Source organism: Passer domesticus, chromosome 6, assembly GCF_036417665.1.
Source record: "Passer domesticus isolate bPasDom1 chromosome 6, bPasDom1.hap1, whole genome shotgun sequence".
NCBI lineage: Eukaryota > Metazoa > Chordata > Aves > Passeriformes > Passeridae > Passer > Passer domesticus.
The window spans coordinates 34,911,707-34,929,432 of record NC_087479.1 but is presented as its reverse complement, the minus strand read 5'-3'; the positions used below and the strand labels follow the sequence as shown (position 1 = coordinate 34,929,432).

General features: G+C 40.9%; 1 protein-coding gene across 10 annotated transcripts in view; it reads right to left on the bottom strand.

The window, feature by feature from the left end:
- Window positions 1-4,294: 4,294 nt before the first annotated feature.
- The window catches only part of PCNX1 (pecanex 1), a 93,249-nt gene continuing 79,817 nt past the window's right edge, over window positions 4,295-17,726 (bottom strand). For all 10 annotated transcript variants that reach the window (XM_064424411.1, XM_064424412.1, XM_064424407.1 and 7 more), the window contains 4 exons: window positions 16,255-16,496; window positions 14,770-15,206; window positions 13,259-13,399; window positions 4,295-9,860 (listed from right to left, as the gene is read on the bottom strand). In XM_064424411.1, coding sequence (XP_064280481.1) covers window positions 9,720-9,860; window positions 13,259-13,399; window positions 14,770-15,206; window positions 16,255-16,496 — 961 coding nt within the window. In that variant the 3' untranslated portion in view covers window positions 4,295-9,719. The remainder of the gene's footprint in view (window positions 9,861-13,258; window positions 13,400-14,769; window positions 15,207-16,254; window positions 16,497-17,726) is intronic.

Genomic DNA, 17,726 nt, shown 5'->3' with positions numbered 1-17,726 from the left:
AAGGACAATAGGTTTAGATCAGATATCAGGAAGAAATTCTTTACTATGAGGGTGGTGGGGGTGAGAACAGGGTGCCTAGAGAAGCTGCAGATGCCCCATCCCTGGCACTGTTCAGTGCCAGCTGGACGGAGCTCTGAGCAACCCGGTCTTGTGGAAGAGGTGTTGGATTAGACAATCTCTGAAGGTCCTTTTCAACCCAAGCCATCCTATGATGACACCCCACACAGGTACCCAACCAGTACAAGTTATCCAGGTGCAAGCTCTCAGGTGGCATCTAATCCTTACCTGGGCTGGTGGGTCCACACAACAGATGGAACAGAGGGTTCACACAACAGCCCATGCACAGGGGGCCTATTTGACTCAAATATCACCAGCAGAGACACTTTTATATGAGGGCCGTCTCTTCTCACGGGTGCTGGCTTCCTTGATCCTAACGCACTCTGCATCGTGCCAAACATTGAAAAACAAGGATGTCCCAGACCTCAGACATGGCTCCCTGTGAGCTGGCAGCAGGAAAATGGGCTGGCAGGCACTGTGGTCAAGTGTGTTGATGGGCAGGACAAGCAGAGGGGGCTGGGGGGAGGTGCATACAGCATGTGCAGCCGTGGGGTGGGACAGCAGCAGGCTCCCTGCATGGCAGTGAGCTGTACCTTACCCAGGTACTTCCCTGACACAACTAACCTACCTTGAAGTACAAGGCATTTTCCAAACACAACTTTTTTTTTTTTCCTTTTAACTCATGTAAGCAGATAACCCAGGAAAGCAGATAACCCAGGCAACAGTCAAGAATCATTTTCAGGGATCATTTTCATAGATTCAGTGACAAAAGACAAGAATGCTGCAGGAAGCTACCATCCAGAGGCAAAGGTAAGTCAAGAGCACTAAAATCAGTGTGTAGCAAGGAGGTTATCTTGTTATTCATAGGAAAGATCCTGAGAAGGTAAGGAATAGAAGCTCTGGGCTCTACCACAGCTGGGAAAGAGAGCTTGGGAGGGAGGCTTTGCAGATCAAGGGGATGAAACAAGCCCAGTCTCACTGTAGATGTACACAACACCGATGGACCATTAGTAGCAAACAACAGGGATGACAAGAAGCATGAAGGTGTGATATATAATTGCCCTAAATATATCTGAGCACTGCTTCTTCCAGAGACAGCTGCTGTCTTGTTGCCTGCAGAGGGACGAGCTACCAGTTTTGCTTTCCACACCTCTGAGTGATGGGCAGAACATGCAAATGTGCCAGCAAAGACAGAGGATGCAAAGGACACTGGCTTTCTCCCTCAGAGGAAGTCAGGGAGCACAGAGGGCTGACTGCTCCAGGTGCTGGTAAATACAAATGGTACAAGAGAGAAAGTTAACATACCACAGCAATGACAGTGCAGGGGAGGGGGAGCTGGTCTGTTCCAATACTCCCACAATGAGAAGAGGAGGAGGGCTGGAACAGTTCCTGTTGCTGGGGAACATCGCTAAGGTCTCTCTGTCCCTGTCAGCCACTGCTGGAACGCATAAAATGTGCTCTACCAGCAAGGTAAAAATTGTGTTCTACGAAGACAGCATTGATTTCCTGGCAACACTGTCCTGCCTGCCTTTTCTGGCACCTGCATCAGACAGCACAGCTAAGCTCGCAGCAGAGCTTCACAAGTGCCCAGGTCCCAAGAATTTGTTTCCACAGCTGAAGTAAAGAAGAGATAATGAACACTGAGCAAGGTCAGGGTACACTGCTCTGAGCCATCCTGGCATGCCTGCCACAGCAGAACGGATGTGGGGTCCAAACAAGCAGGAGAGCCTACTCAGAGCCTCATCAGCTGACATTCCTACTGCTGTTGCAGTATGGATACTTATTTGGGTTGCAGGATTTAGACATGCATTCCTAAGAACCACATGTGGAACCAGCAGCCATTTCATTCCCAGCATCACAAAGGGGCAAGAACGCTGTGCCCTTTAAACTAAGGTGTAATTTTACCTGAGTGTGACAATACACCATAATTTATACAATACACTGAGCAAAAGAAAGGTGTCCATTATGACTTTTTAAAGTAGTTTCTAAGACTGATGTCTGCTAAATCAGAATTACACTCAAAATTAATTTGCACTTTTGAGGAATTCATCTCTGGTTCTCTTTGACATAGAGGGGTTAATAGAAAGAGGCTGAAAAATTATATTGGGGCTGCCTACTCCATCTCCTTCAACTTCTGGAAAGACAAAAGTGGTTTTTCTCTTTCCTCATCTGTAATTTCCTCAATATCTTTGTCTTCCTTTTTCCTGCTATTTGTTCCCCTCTTTTTCTTACTCCCCTGGTCATGGGATCACTGACGTGAAAAAAAATAATTAGGTGGGTGGGTGTCTTCCTTTCTTTGTCATATCTTAATAGACATTATGAAATAGTGCAAAAGAAAGGAAAAAAAAAAATCAAGCAGACAAATTCACTCATCCATCGCCCCCTCCTGCGCAGAGGGAAGGACGCGGGGCCGCGCAGGTTCCCGGGGCGGCCCAGCAGCGCGGACTCACCGATCGCTTTAGCGGGAACAGATGGAGGCTGCGGTGAGGGGGGAATTAAAGCGGCCTCGTCGGGAGCACAACCCCGAGGCAAGGCCGGAGCCGAGGAGCGGGAGGAAAGGCAGGTGCGGCTCCCAGGGCTGCCGCTGCCCGCACAGGCCCAGCGCCCGCCGGCCCCGCTCCCACACAGCGGGCCCGCCGCCCCGCGGCGCCCCCTGCCGGCCGCGCCGCTTTCCGTGGCACGGCACGGCACGGCACGGCACAGTCCCTGGAACACAGCACAGCCCCCGGGACCCGGCACGACTCCTGTAGGCACAGCACAGCCCCCGGGACACGGCACGGGCCCCGCAGGAGCAGCTCCAAGGCGGCAGAGCAGCGCTCGGGTGCCGCGGGTTGGCACCGGCAGCTCGGCCAGCCTCCGCAGCAGCAGCGCTCTACCAAGACACGGCGTTCTGCCCCAAGAGCTCGGAGGGAAACGCAAACCACTTTCTGATGAACATCCACATAAACTGATTCAACCAAGGAGATCTATAAAGTGCCACTACCCAAGTACCACCTTTCTACACGAGAATTATGGGTCATAGGAAGTGCAGATAAAAACAGGCTAGAGGCCCATCCTTGGCTATACAAGGAAGCCATGCAATAGGCATTCCACTGGGCCAGACCAGGTGTGAGGTGTAGAAGCAGAGACACTGCTCCCAGGTCCTTGATAGGCTCACAGGGATACATTGTCTTGGAATAAGTGAACTGGATTTCTCTCAGGCCAAGCTATCCTAAGAAATAGCCTCCAACCACTATCCAGGGCTCCAGTTCCCCAATTTTTACCAGTTGCAGGCCATCAGCTGACACCAACAGCAAGAAATGGTCGACTACAGCAACAATCTTACCCTTTGCCACTCCTAAATCAGTCTGGAAGTGCTGCTCCTTTTTTGATATTGTCAGCTGAAAGCTCAGCTGCTTCTTACAAACACAGCAGTTACAGCACTTTTAATCTTTTCACTGAGACTCACTTGCTTACATGAAAAAATACAAGTTGTTTTTCCTCACGAACACGTGCTCTTTTTGTGTTCTTCTCTCTCATTCTTAAACTGAGGCCTGAAGCACAGGCAAGCAGAAGTTGCAGATGCTTTGTATAGGTTTTATACAAATGAAACATCCAATCTTTAAAGACACAGAGCTCTCCAATCACCATTGTTTATATTAGAAGTGATGTTTTAAACTGTAAGGTCCAAGATAATGTTGCCTCTCTACGACTGTGGAATACTTGAGAGAATGGACAGACAGCAGCTGAGTATTTTTAAACTAGCAGCACTGTATCAAAAAGTGTTTCATGTAAACACAGGCATGAGGACTCCACCCAATGCCACACTTGGCTATCAGATCCAGGATGACAGAAAATTAGAAGACTGATTAAACCATGCTAGGTAAGGTATTTCCCAGAAAAGTATGATGAATAAAAAATTACTAAGGACAAAGACAGTACAAGAGTGTTCTGGGCTTTGAAAAACATTCAAGAGTAGGAAAATCACTGATAGAGAAAACGCTTCAACAAAGACAAAACTTTTCAACTGTAGAAGAGAGGGCATGTGGCACTTATTTATGCAAAAGCATGAAAACAGGGATGATGCTGGCAGTAAAATAACAAGTGAGCTATTCTTTGCATAGCTACAAAAGACAATTTTTAAACAAAGAGAATCCTTCATTAGAAGATTATTTGAGTAAACTTAAAGTAGTCCTTATAGGAAATTTGTGAGAATGACAACTTAGGAGAATGTAATTGTGCAATAAATGACAACAAGTGAAAAAAGGTTCTTTTATTTCTCAGTGTTTCTCCACTGTCAATACTGTCCTTTTGCTGCAACATGTTGCAAAAAAACTCTCTGCCTTTTCCATTTTAAACAGCTACAATATTTACAGGCTGTTTCCAATAACACACGCAGACACATACACACTCACAGACACGCAGGTACATATATCCCTATCCCTGGCAAGGTAACCTTTTGCTGGTAGAGGCAATATATATTTTCATTGTCCATTAAAAACCAAAGCCATCCTCTCTTCATACTCTACTCCCCTCTCCATTTCCTAACCAGCAGCTATTGTCAGGCTTTCAAGGGCATCTGCGTAAGAAGTTACATATCCAGCTATTTGATTGCCATCTTTCAAAGTTGTGGCCTAAGTGTACTGGGCTTATCTATTCAAACTGTACATACCAGAAGTCATAAAAATTGCTCATATTCAAATGTTCATGACCAAGTGATGTAGGTATACTCCCAAAATCTTTTGGGGCAGCCATCTTAATCACCTTTTAAGAAATATGCATATCATGCTGGGGTGAAACAAGTCACATGCTTTATATTCCACCAAGGTGTTATGTACCCACTTTTTTACTAAGGCACCAGGAATTACCAGTATAATTTCTGAAAGAGTCCAGCGCCACTGAATGTACTGCATTAGAATATCAAATAGCAAGCCAGACAAGAAAAGAATAGATGCCTATATAATAGGTATAAAATTCCTTAATAAAATTAAGTACATAAAACCTGTGGTGGTACAACCCCAAATCCAATAGAAGTTGAATAATATTGTTAATGGTAAGAAATGCAGTTTATCCAAATCCATTTTGTGAATTGAGTTTTGTAATTGAGAGAGGATTTTAAAGCAGTGTCTTTGTTATCTACACTCCTAGGTTGCATGGTGGTGTGTGCATTATCAGAGAAGGCTGAATCAATCATAAGGCATCTCTTTCCCCGCCCTTGCCCAAATCCAGACAAACTTTATAGCCCCTTGCCAAAGGCATAGACCCATGCCACATCGTCATCTCACCTGTCATCCAAGCTTCTTGAGGAGTTCTTCAGTTCCCAAAGGCATTGTGACCATGGGATGAGGAATGACTGGTGGTGACTCTTGACATCACCACTCAAACATGCCAATGTCCCATGCAAAGTGGCTGTAGGACCATTCAGCCTACATGGAATTACCTCAAGAAATAATCATCACCATCATCCTCCCCAAACTCTAAAACCATTTCACACATGCTGGATCATGAGAGAGATCCCCAGAATCCAGCACTAGTATCATCCATTGCAAGTAGCACAGAAGTCTAGGTATCATCAGTGGTGCCACATACACAGTTCTAGGTTTTTGGTTTTTTTAATCAGAACATTTCAAAAGATTTCACAGAGAAGTGAAATGAGAAAAGGCTTTGAAACATCGTGTAGTAGCCATTTTTACTAATGATATTATCTGCTTAATGGGGTTTTCAAGCCCTTTTCTGCAGCTGAATGTTCTAGGGAGAAGTCCTTACATATGTACACATAGATACAACCTCCAAAAAAATGTGAGAGAAAGATAATAGATTGGGATCTACCCAGAAGCTACAACAGTAGGACTTAACTGGAATGTTCTTATGGCAAGAGAATATCACAACGCAAGGGGACAGAGTAAAAGCAAGCACCTGTAAAGGTTTTCATAAAAGTCTAGAAAGATCTAAAAAATTCTGCTCTATGGTAAGGATCAGTTTGGACTGACAGGACTAATTTGAAAATACCCATCTTTTCCATCCTTACAACAGCAGAAAAATATTACACATCAAGACAAAGGCCAAGAAAATAAAAAAAAAAGGTGAAATAATTTCCATCTAGAACAGAGGTTTCCACAGACATGTCTATCCTGTGGGGAGGTGTGCCCACATGGCCAAGAAGGCCAATGGTATCCTGGCCTGTGTGGCCAGCAGGACCAGGGTTGAGATCATCCCCTTGTATTTAGCAAGGTTAGGCCCTACCTTGAGTGCTGTGTCCTGTTCTGGGCCACCCAATTTAGGAAGGACATTGAGATGCTCAAATACATCCAGACAAGAGCAACAAGGCTGGTGAAGAGTCTGGACCACAAATTCTATGAGGAGGCTGAGGAAGCTGGGGTTGTGCAGCCTGGAGAAGAGCAGGTTCAGGGGAAACCCCATCACTCTCCACAACTCCCTGAAAGGAGGGTGTAGCCAGGTGGGGATTGATCTCTTCTCCCAGGCAATCAGTGCCAGGACGGGAGGAACCAGCCTTAAGCTGCACCAGAGGAAGTTCAGGCTGGACATTAGGAAGAAATTCTTCACAGAAAGAGTGATTGGGCATTGCAATGGCTGCCCAGGGAGGCGGTTGAGTCACCATCCCAGGTGTTTAAGAAAAGATGGATGTGGCACTTCGTACCATGGTCTAGTAGTTGACAAGGTGGTGTTCAGTCATAGGTTGGACTCTATGACCTCAAAGGTCTTTTTCAACCAAGTTAATTCTGTGTGATTCTGAGTTAGAAGAAAAACCTTTTTGTCACTTGCGCAGTAGAAACCAAAGACAAACTCTGTACAAACCAACATAAAATCATATGAATCTTAATGAGTTCAGGAAAATCTTTAAAGTTAATATTCCAAAGCCTTATGGAAGAGTGAAATTTCAACTAGGTGGCTTCTGTTGAACAGACCTGGAATAGGTATGAGCACTATGTGAACGGCTTCACAACAGATGTTAAGCCGAGTACCAGGAAAGAAGTGTTAACCTGTTAGCTGTGTACATTAAAATCCATCTCCTGAAGTCAACATACCAAAAGCCTTATGCTTTATAAAAAATAGAAATATTCATTAATTCTCTTTGTCCTTAAAAAAAAGTCTCTTTCCCGAAATGTTGTTTGCCAATCTAATTTTAGGCAGATACATATATGCACTAAAATTTCCACATTAACATGCCATTAATTCCTATCACATCTTTTACCAGCAATGGACATTGTCCTTACCTTGCCCCAAAGAGAGTGGGAGATTGTTCAGTCAGGGTTAACATACTGAAAGTTCTTTCAGTCAACTTAAAAAAAAAAAAAACAAAGCAAAAACCCCTAAACTATATATTTTGGTTTTCAGTCATTTGTTTACTTCAAGGCTTCAGTCCAAGGGAAAAAAAACCCAACCATGTGCAACTAATGTCAAATAGGGGCTTATTGTCAAACAAACTTCTCCCTTTTAAATGAAGCAATGTTCCTATTGATACAGAAAACCTGTATTAATTTATTAAAGGTCTCAATTAATTAAAAGTATTTACCTGAAGGGAAGCACATAGAATAAAACCTTCACTAAAAGGCCTTCAATTCAAAACCTACACATTTTCTTCGATCCTGATAGCAGCATTACCAGACCACTACAGAAGTTTCATCTTCTGTACTACATTTTCATATATGCAGGAGATTAATCAACTACTCTATAATGTGATACATATGATAAATAATTTTGCTGTTCCACACAGTTTCAAGGGTGGCAGATCTGTGCATTTTTACCATGATTAAATGGGACCATGTATGAATAAAGTGAACAGTAATATGCAACTTTAAGATGCACAGCATTTCAAGGACAAGTTTGCGTAGTCTATGATGCAAGCAAGGTCCCAGTATCATTCACTGGGAACAGTGGCTGGAATTGAGTAGCTACCAGGCACACAGACTTACCCTTTCGTGGCCAGATGGCATACAGTGACTTGAGCTGGAATACCAGTGTTTCTTAGGTAGCCATTTCTTCCTTTTTTCTTATGCCATGTAATTTCACTCTTGCATTAGGTACATAATGGACAATGTTTCTCTGATGTCAGAGAATTAATTATAATAACCTCTGTGGTATATCAGAAGTGTCTTCTAATTACAACACATGTAAAGAGGTGGAGGTGACTGGGAAGAAGATGGCTGCTCCCAAAAGCTAGAACTGTATGCAAATTCCCCACAGAGTCCTATATAATTACAGGTCAGAAACAGGAAACAATCACAACAGGTACATTTCTTTCTTACGGATTAAGAAAAGTGAGTCATAGGAACTGCAAGTCAAGAACAAACCAGCTTCCCTCTCACACTCCCATGATAGTTCTGAGTTACTTGTTTCCCTGAATACACACTTTTAAAAAAATACAATAAAACCTAGGATATGTAACACATGAATAATTCAACTTCACAGTTATAAATACTCAAATTACACTTACATAGAATATATAATCACAGAAAATAAAATTCAAGTCATAGAAAAGAATGAAGACTAAAGGGAAAGAAAAGGCAAGGTGGTAAAAGTGATACAAGTTTAGGGCTGTGCCTTCTATAAAAGATCATTGAAAGCAGAAGTCAAGTTTTGTTGGGTTCTATTTTCATCTTATTTGGGAAATTGTCACTGTTTTTTTTTCTTTTTAAATTGGATAGAAAAAAAAAAAACCTTCAAGCATCTGTGACATAATCATGGACCTGCACCTCCTACTACAAAACTAAAAGCATTGTGTTTGCCAGAGAAGAGCCAATAAAACAACACAGCCAGCTCTGGGTGTAAAGAAGCAAAGTAGCCATGGCTAATGAAGGGAAGACAGATGGAAAGTCATATTGGGGCCCTCTTTAAAGCTAGATGTGTTGTACAGGCTTGAGGTACCACTGCCACCACAATAAAGTCTGATGTAGCACAGGGATACTCAGGTGCTTTTCTACACATTTGTTATTTTACCATTTATTGTGAAGAGGATGCAGCAAATGCACTTGTACGAAATACAGAACATAGAACCAAACCCATGGCACAGCCCTTACCATCAACATGTATATGGAGAGGGAGGGGATTAATCCCAAAGGCAATTTAAATAATGGTATTTTATATACTTATATTTATATATATAAATAAATGTTCTCAGCAATCTCAGGGTTGTTTTTAGTGCATTGCTGTAAAAAAATTAGTGCAGTTCTCATTAATGTTTAGCTCATAAGGAATAAGAATCTATACATCTGTTCAGTCTCTTCTTGCCACACATGAAACCCTTACACTGTTTCACCAAACTGAAGGTTTGTAGTAAATTTCATTAAAATAAGGTGGATGAATTCCACATACTCTGTGACAAGACATGGCAATTTTTGGCAAAACAATTAGAAAAATATGAGGTGCTCTGATCTTAGAACTGAAAAGTTTGTTGATTTAAAGCATTACACAATGCATAACAAAATTTATAAACAAAAGATATGTCTCAACAAATCTATCCTTCATGCAAGTGTTTCTTCAGCAGCTAACAACTTAAAAAAATTTCTTACACTTGTTTATTTGGGGAAAGGGACTTAGACAAATCTGTGTTTCAAGTCCTTTCCTACAACCAGACCAAAGTTTCGTGTCCTGGGAGCTGCTTCTTCTGGACCCCTCTCTCTTCTGAATCATTGGAGAAGGGGAAGTTTCAGTCTCAAAGAGATTTACACTTCAGCCCCAAGTTCAAGGACTCCAGTTTCAACAACAGCAACATATTTATCTTCAATTTGAACCAGCAGGATGGTTTTATCTATATGTGACCGACTACTTGGATCTCTGCTGCAAGGCACCCAGCGGTGAATCACCTGGGGGGAAAAAAAAACCAAAGTATAATAAACTGTAAGCTCCACAAGGAGAGCTGTCATATCAAGGTTGTGGCTTGTGATAACTCAAGACTCTTACAGAGTCAAAGCAGCAAAAACGCAGGTGCTATAGGACTTAGCTGCACATTTTTCAATGACAGCATACCCATAGATAAGCTGCACGTTGAAGACTTGCTGAAGATCTGCTTCTTAAAATCACAGTTAGATCTTTTACAACCATGAGAGTAGCCAGTCTGATTTAGATTTGAGTAGGAACAACTTGACCCAAATCAGAACCAAACATTTCATCCAAAGTGAGCAGCAACTCAAAAAGGGCACACAGATTTGGGATATTTTGATGCTCAATTTGTAATAATCTAAAAACACCTCAGTGTTGTGCAGCACAGAACCACAGCTCACCAGGAGTCAGGTGTCAACTACTGTCTCTTGCAAGTTAAAGCTCTTGCCGTGATTTTGTTACCTATGCACTGTGAATTCAAGGTTGATCTTCTAAACCAAGTTATCCTAGGATAATTTTAAATTAAAAATATTACAAAGAAGAAGGGATTCAGAAACAGTGCTACAAATTATTGTATCATACTTCCTTGTATCTGCAGAACTCAAGTACTTTGATATATTACCTCCAAGGATATTGCCTGATATTGACTGCCAGAAGATCCCTTTTTCATACCTTGTATGTCTCTATTTATCTGCCTCCTTAAAAAAACACCCTTAACTTCTGGGTGCCCCAGAGGAACCATAAGGATGCTCCATTAACACGAGTGTAATTATCATCAGCTTCACAGAAAGAGAATTATCTCAAATTTCCCAATTGTGGGAAAAGAACTCTTAATTCAAGACAAAGTAAGTAAAAAAGCAAGTAAAACTAATTTTTACAAATTCCACAGCAATAAAGTTTTCTAGAGTCCTAAAGCTATAAAGGGAAAAACATTACAGAAAACCAGAGTCTTCCAAGATCAAATCCAAGAGACTCAATCTTAATTATATACAGCTGGCAATTTCTCTTAACACTGTGTGGAAGACATTTATCTTTGTCCATTGCATGAGATCTATGCTGCATAGACACAGGGAGAGCAGTTCAGCCAGGGAAACACAGCATCTTTAGTTCCTCTGATACAACAGTGTGATATTTAAATGTCTGTTCAAGTCTGACTTCAAAGTGTGTCCATATAATTTTTATGCTGCTGTATGGAATGAGAACAGGAATATCCTGTCCCCAGACACAATAAAAAGTTTTCCAATGAAGTCTCAAGTACTACATTCTTGTTGTCCAATGTAACACTGCTGCCTTTGAGATTGCTACAGGCATCAATACAATGGCTCCTTAAAAATTGCGTATATGCCAAAAGTTGCACACAGATTAAAACTCATCACTGCCACATTGCCAAACTCAGTTTTACCATCTCTTCTATAATGACTGGCATTTATTTGGTACATGGAAAATGTTGTCACTAGGTAGTCAAGAGGTGGTAAGAATCTCTTGGAGGAAAAAGGTTCTTCAACACCCCAGTATCACGTATCATTGAAAGATAATGCGGGGCATGCCCTCTCAAAACCAGGAAAAAATAGTTACATTCCAAAGAGGACTGCTAAATGTAATTTCTTTGAAGAAACCTTATAATGTCTTTCTGCCTTATACACATATTACACTTAGCAAGATATACTAAATTAGGAAAAATGCTTTTTTTCTATGTAACAGCAAAGTTTTAAACTACTGAGTGCTGAACTTCATACTGAGAGCAGACGTAAGGTAAACTGCCTAATGAGCAGCAACTCAGCAGGTAAGAATAATTTCTGCCTATTTGCAGAAAAGACCACAGCCACGGGATCAGAAGACTGTCCTCAGAGCTTTACTGATACTAGTATGTTTAACCACAGGCAGCTGAAGCAGGCAGTGTCATCAAGTTAAATCCTTTCCTCCTAATCACACACAGGATAATCTGTTGCTTTCCCCCTTTCTTGTTAGGTTAAAAGATGCTCTTCTAAAAAAACCTGGCTATATGCTGTACCAAAAATAGATGAGAAGCATTCAGAACAACAGCTTACTCTGACCTTTAAATCCTCTTGTTTTAATCTTTCTATAGCATCAATCACTGTACATGTACATGCAGCATGCTGCAATTCACAAAACACATCCACAAACTCCTGAAAAAAATTGTCCAGTGACACCAGGCAAGAGGACATGTTTTAATATAACCCTTTACATTCATTATCTACCACATTCTTGATCTGCATCAGTATGTCTAAACCCAAGATAACTGAGAACATTTACAACAGCATTCTACTAACAGGTGTTACCTGTTAGTAACCTGTGTGTGACCCCACTGTCCTAAGAGTGAACTGTCAACTTTGATAGACTGTTTCCATGAGTAATTGTGTTTCCAGGGCCTTTTCTTCATGTGGGTGCAACAGCCAGCTAGATTCAGTGCACACTGTGTTACTGGCATACCTCCATTTCTTACCTGAAGTTTGCACATATATCCACAGTGATGTGGACTTTCAAATGGCAAAATCTATCCCTAAAAGCAATTTATAAATAATGCCTCCAACTGAGGTAAACAGTCAAAGAAATTTCTTCAAAACTGATCTATTCCAAATGAAAATACAGTTGTATTGAAGAACAATTGCACACCACGTCAGGGACTCTTCCCTCTATCACTGAGAGAATACTGGAGCATTTTTACAGACATCAAGATCTTAAAAAAAGTACATCTCAGTAAAAATAAAAGGTTTCAAAGACCACACTGGGGCTGTTTTGCTCACAAAAGAAGTCTAAATTGGGAGATAAGTTTTCTAGCCAATGCAGTGAATTTTTGTAAACTGCAGATGTAACATCCATAGGAAAAGAGACAGAATTTCAAGTCATAGGCTTTGACGAGTTTTAGTTAGAACAGATTTCCTTCTTAAAGGAAAGTAAACACATACCATGTATCTATTATATAATAAAGAGACATCTAAAGATTATCGTATTTGGCTCTATTTTGATCAGAATGATTTAAAATCAAATACTGTTAATCTTTCAATTAAGGACTTGTTAGTAAATTTGTTCAGGGATTGACAGCTTAAAGAAAGGAAAATGAATGTTGGATGAATGGAAGCAATGCCTGAGAGATCATGATGAGCTGAAAGAAAGCAAGGAAGAAGTGGTGGCTTACAACACTTGAAACATCATCCTGCATCTTCTGCAGAGTTGCAGAAATAGCGCTCTGCCTCAAATTAGGATTCTAGACCTGCTCTTCCAGCAACAGTGACTTTGAGGACAGCTGCTGACCTAATTCATCTGCTACATCGATTTTTGCCTTGACATATAGGCAGACTGCCACAGAATCAAGACACTGCCTTTTTTCAGGTTAGCTTGCCAACTTCCAAGCAAAACTTACATGGCCTTCCATGCCTTCCTGAGGACTCCAGTCTTTCCAGCTGTTTCTTCCAGCTTTTAGCCGTATCACCTCATCTGGCCACTGCAGCTCTTTCCTTTTTGACACGTTGATCCCTTCCAGTACTTGACTGGGATCCATTAACTATAAGTAGGAATTGAGTTTTGACTGTTAGTTCAGCCAAAATTTAAAAGAAACAGATAAACTGTAACCTTTTGCATAATTCCAGATAATTGACTTTAACCCACTGAAATTGATTTCTGACCAATTTCAAGCTCAAGGAAACTTGAGCTCCAAGCTCTCCAAGCCCAAAGAGCACTGAATTTGGAAATTATGCTGTGGTTTCAGACACCAGTGCATATGGTGAATATGCCAGTTCACTGAAGCAACAGCTCTGGTTCCATTCCCCACCTCTTTCAGTAATACTAGCTCATGGCAGGACTGGGGAGCTGGCACAAAAAAAGCATTGGCAGCACACAGTCTAGTAGCAGGGAAAAGTTAAGTGATGATGAGCTGTTACAATAGGCTCATTACTTCTTACAGAATATTTTAAGAAACTTGGGGAATTCATTGTTAGGCAGAAGAAGTGTTTATCTACTAGCATGGTTAGTTGAGACCCACCCCGTGTTTTGAAGTAAACTGGCCTTTCCACAGGGCAAGCAGGAGAAAACTCCTGAAAAATTCTTCCTATTTAAGGACAGAGAGAACTCCATAATGTCCACTATCCCAGGGCACATATCCACTTTATCCTCCTCACACAGAGGATTAGTAAGCAGCTTCATAAAAGGGCCCTTGCCTGCAAACAAAAGCTATTAAGCACAGACCTGAAAAATTAATTTAACCGTGACACAATTTACTAAGGATTACTCTAAACTGAGATGGTATCAGCAATGAAATCATGTTTATTATGATCTAACCGCTTAAACAGACTTCTCGAGGTTTCCCACAAGTGTAATGCCAAAGACATGTATGTGGGGCTAATAAAAGCTAAGAAAGCAAGAACACACATCCCTGGATTTTCAAAAAACAAGTAAGGCTGCCACGATTAACTTATTCAATAGTGAATCGTTTGCTGGTCAGTAAACCCTGAAGTGGATATTACCAAAGAATAAATACATATGAAAGTGAAAGCAAGTATTGTACACTTACTTTTGTGGAAAATCTACTTGGCTTCAAAGAATAAAGCTTTCTATCCTGCAAATGAAGCTGTTTAGCTTTACCTGCTACAAGGTATAAAAGGTAAACTAAATATGAAGTGGAACTGAGTTCCATTGACATTCTCAGAGCTGCACTAGAGCAAAACATAGAAATAATGTAAACAAGAAACATATAGGAAGACTGCTTGTCCAGAAAACCTTTTCTTTACATTAATTCTCCAAACATAACTGCACAGGAACTGTATACCAGATATTCTAGAACGTGTGTTTGCAAGCAGCGATTTCAACAACATACAAAGGAACAACTAATAAAAGCACGTGGGAACATAAGTTAACTTGTTCTTCTAGACTATTCACCTGGATTCTGTAAATAACGTCATCCTTTTTGGCTTGCATTTGGTTTGCAGGGCTTGCACTGCCACCTGACTGAGTTTCAGCTGCATTACTCCCTCCTTCTGTCCCTAGAAAGCCCACAAGGGCATGCTGTTTACAGGCTGGGATGCTTTGGCTGGAGCTGCTAGAAGAGGGCAGTCCATGCTGCACGCTGACCCCAGTCTGGCCAGTAGGTTCCATTTGGTTGACCATAGACAGGCGGGACTGGATGGATGATGGGAGGTTACGAAGGGATATCTGACTGGTGGAAGAGCGCCGGCACGGCACGAAGCCTGTCGTGGATGTGCGAAGAGATGAGTGACGGCTGCCGTAGCAGTAGGATGAATGGCTAGCTACTGAGGCACGGGCAGGGGAATGTCTGACAAGGCTGGACTGCACAGAGTGAGAGCTGTGACTGGTGCCTAAAAGTAAAAGACACACAATCAGGAAAGTTTGATAAAGCCTCCCACACACAATAGATTGCCAATACACAAATGTTTTCGTGCACAGATACACAAAACTGATTGGACTAACCATCATCATCTGAAACAGATGTACTGCAGAAGATCTCTGCTGCATCTCACATAGCAGAACATTTCAATACATTCCATTCATCTTATCTCAGAATTTCATATTCTGTTCAATTCACAATCCCTATCAGACAAGTACCTTGAAAAATGCTTCAATCTTGCACTTTCTGCATGAACAATTTCTTACTTAATATTACCACTTCAGTTTACCACACTTAGGGCAATAAGAGAGGTACAGATGCCCATGTTTCAAAATAATATTCTTGATTACACGTTGAAAGTTTGGGACAGAAAATACGTTAGAACAAAAGCTGTTTTTAAACAAGTTCAACTTTAATACACTTGAAATTAAAAACAAATTGCAGTTAATGAGCATTGATGTAATTGCTTTTCCTATACTAAATATTTGCAGAAAACTCTCCTCAGCTGATAGATCTAATTATGTTCATACAACTCCATATATCTGTATTTTCTTTGTGAGTAAAGGCAATGTTTGAAAGACTTTCTCAGCTTTAGCATTTGTCACCTCCTTAACCACAGTTCACTATGGACCCTTGGATAGATTCAGCTAGAATACTGTGCAAACAAGAGAACATGTTTCACTGTATAAATAATAAATAAAAACATTTGCAAAAAATGATCAGTTCACCATTTGCAAACAACAGAAATTAAAAATATCCAGTCTCTAAAAATCTGTTTTAAAAAGTTATTTAATCTATTTGTCAGCACAACTATACCCCTATTTATCAGATGTGTTTGGGAACCTTGTATTGCATAAAACAGTACTGTAGTTTGAGATGAATCCCGCAGCTCTTAACACAACATAAAATCACATGAATTTAGTTTGCTTTTTTCTTTTAACTTAGGCCAAAGAGCTGAAAGGCCCGTTCTAGCTATAGGACTGAATTAGTATGAAGTTGTCTCTTTGTTTCAACTTTACCCAGAGTGGAGGGATGAGTTGGTGGATGAGCTGCAGGAAAATTTGTGGGATGAGCTGCAACAGGAGGGTGCTGTACTGCTCCAGGTCCCTGCCCTGTAGTTGCATTCCCTCCTCCCTGTGACATGCTGCTCTGTGACTCGTTGATAGTTGCATTGTTACTTGTGCAAGAAGCTCCACCTCCAGCATCTGAATCTTCAATATTTCCACCACTATTGCAGCCAGCTCCACAGCCTTTCCTTAGCCTGGAAACAATGCAAGTGATACATTAAGGCACACCTCCTAATCATTAGTGTTCTAAGAAATGCCTCATTACATGCAAAAGGATCAGCACAATCCACAGCACTTCCTAAAATCAGTTAAAACTTTATTTTCTCAGAATATGCTTTGCAAATATAAACACTGCTTTCTAAGAGATTTAATGCAATTTTTTCATGACAGCTATTCAATAACATTATTTATGACAAGTCAAGTGCTCATATAAATTAGCTTTTTAAAAATTATGCCACCTCCGAAATACAATAAAGTGATAAAATTCCAATTCAAATGCTCATAGAACATCCTGGTTATTTTGGAACAATTTAGTAAAACTTATGCTACTTAACACAGTAGTCATAACTGTTAAACTGCAAAATCTTTGTCTACACAGACTAGCAAAGGAAAATGTTTCCTGGATTTTTAATGTATTTGGTTTCTGTTATCTTCAGTAAAGCACTCACAGTTGTTTGAAGCACATACTGAACACTCAGACAGTAGGTTAGCCACCATTTTCCAGCATACATAACCACCCATCTTTTTCACCACATTGTTTACACTAATAAGCTGCAAATGGATACAAACACCAGAGCACATTTCCTCCTCCCTTCAATTCCGACTTTCATTTTTCGTTTCTCTCACACTCAAGTATACTGAGCATTCCTTTCCAATTTTTTTGATCCAGGACACAGAATCCTGAAGAATAAACATTAGATTCAAATACTGTTGTGTGTCAAGCTTTCACCTGTTATTCTATCTAAGTTGGACAAGCTGATGGCAATAGGAGACAAATGCCACAGACTGCAGTAAATGTGGGATTTTTGGCACTCTGGGTGAAGCAGCATGTTCTGTTCTGATATGCTGTAGATGTCTCAGACAAATACAACCATCAGAACAGCTACAGGACTGTTCAGACCACAGCACAAGCTCCTGGAACTACTAAGAACTGGGATGCACATTTCTGAATGGCACACAACTGCCACTGTTGCTTTTGGAGCCACAGTCATAGAGGGTCAGAAGTGCAGTAAAAGTTCTCATGGCCTATAAAACACAGCACAGCAAGTGTTTGTACTGGATTACCCAGGGGTCACGTGGGGAAACAATTATCTCAATGCAGTTACTTGTTCCAGCACTAATATACTGCATTATATAACATACAAGCACTTATGAGATTTTGAACAACAGCTAAACCTTGCATAACTATGGATGAGCATGCTCTA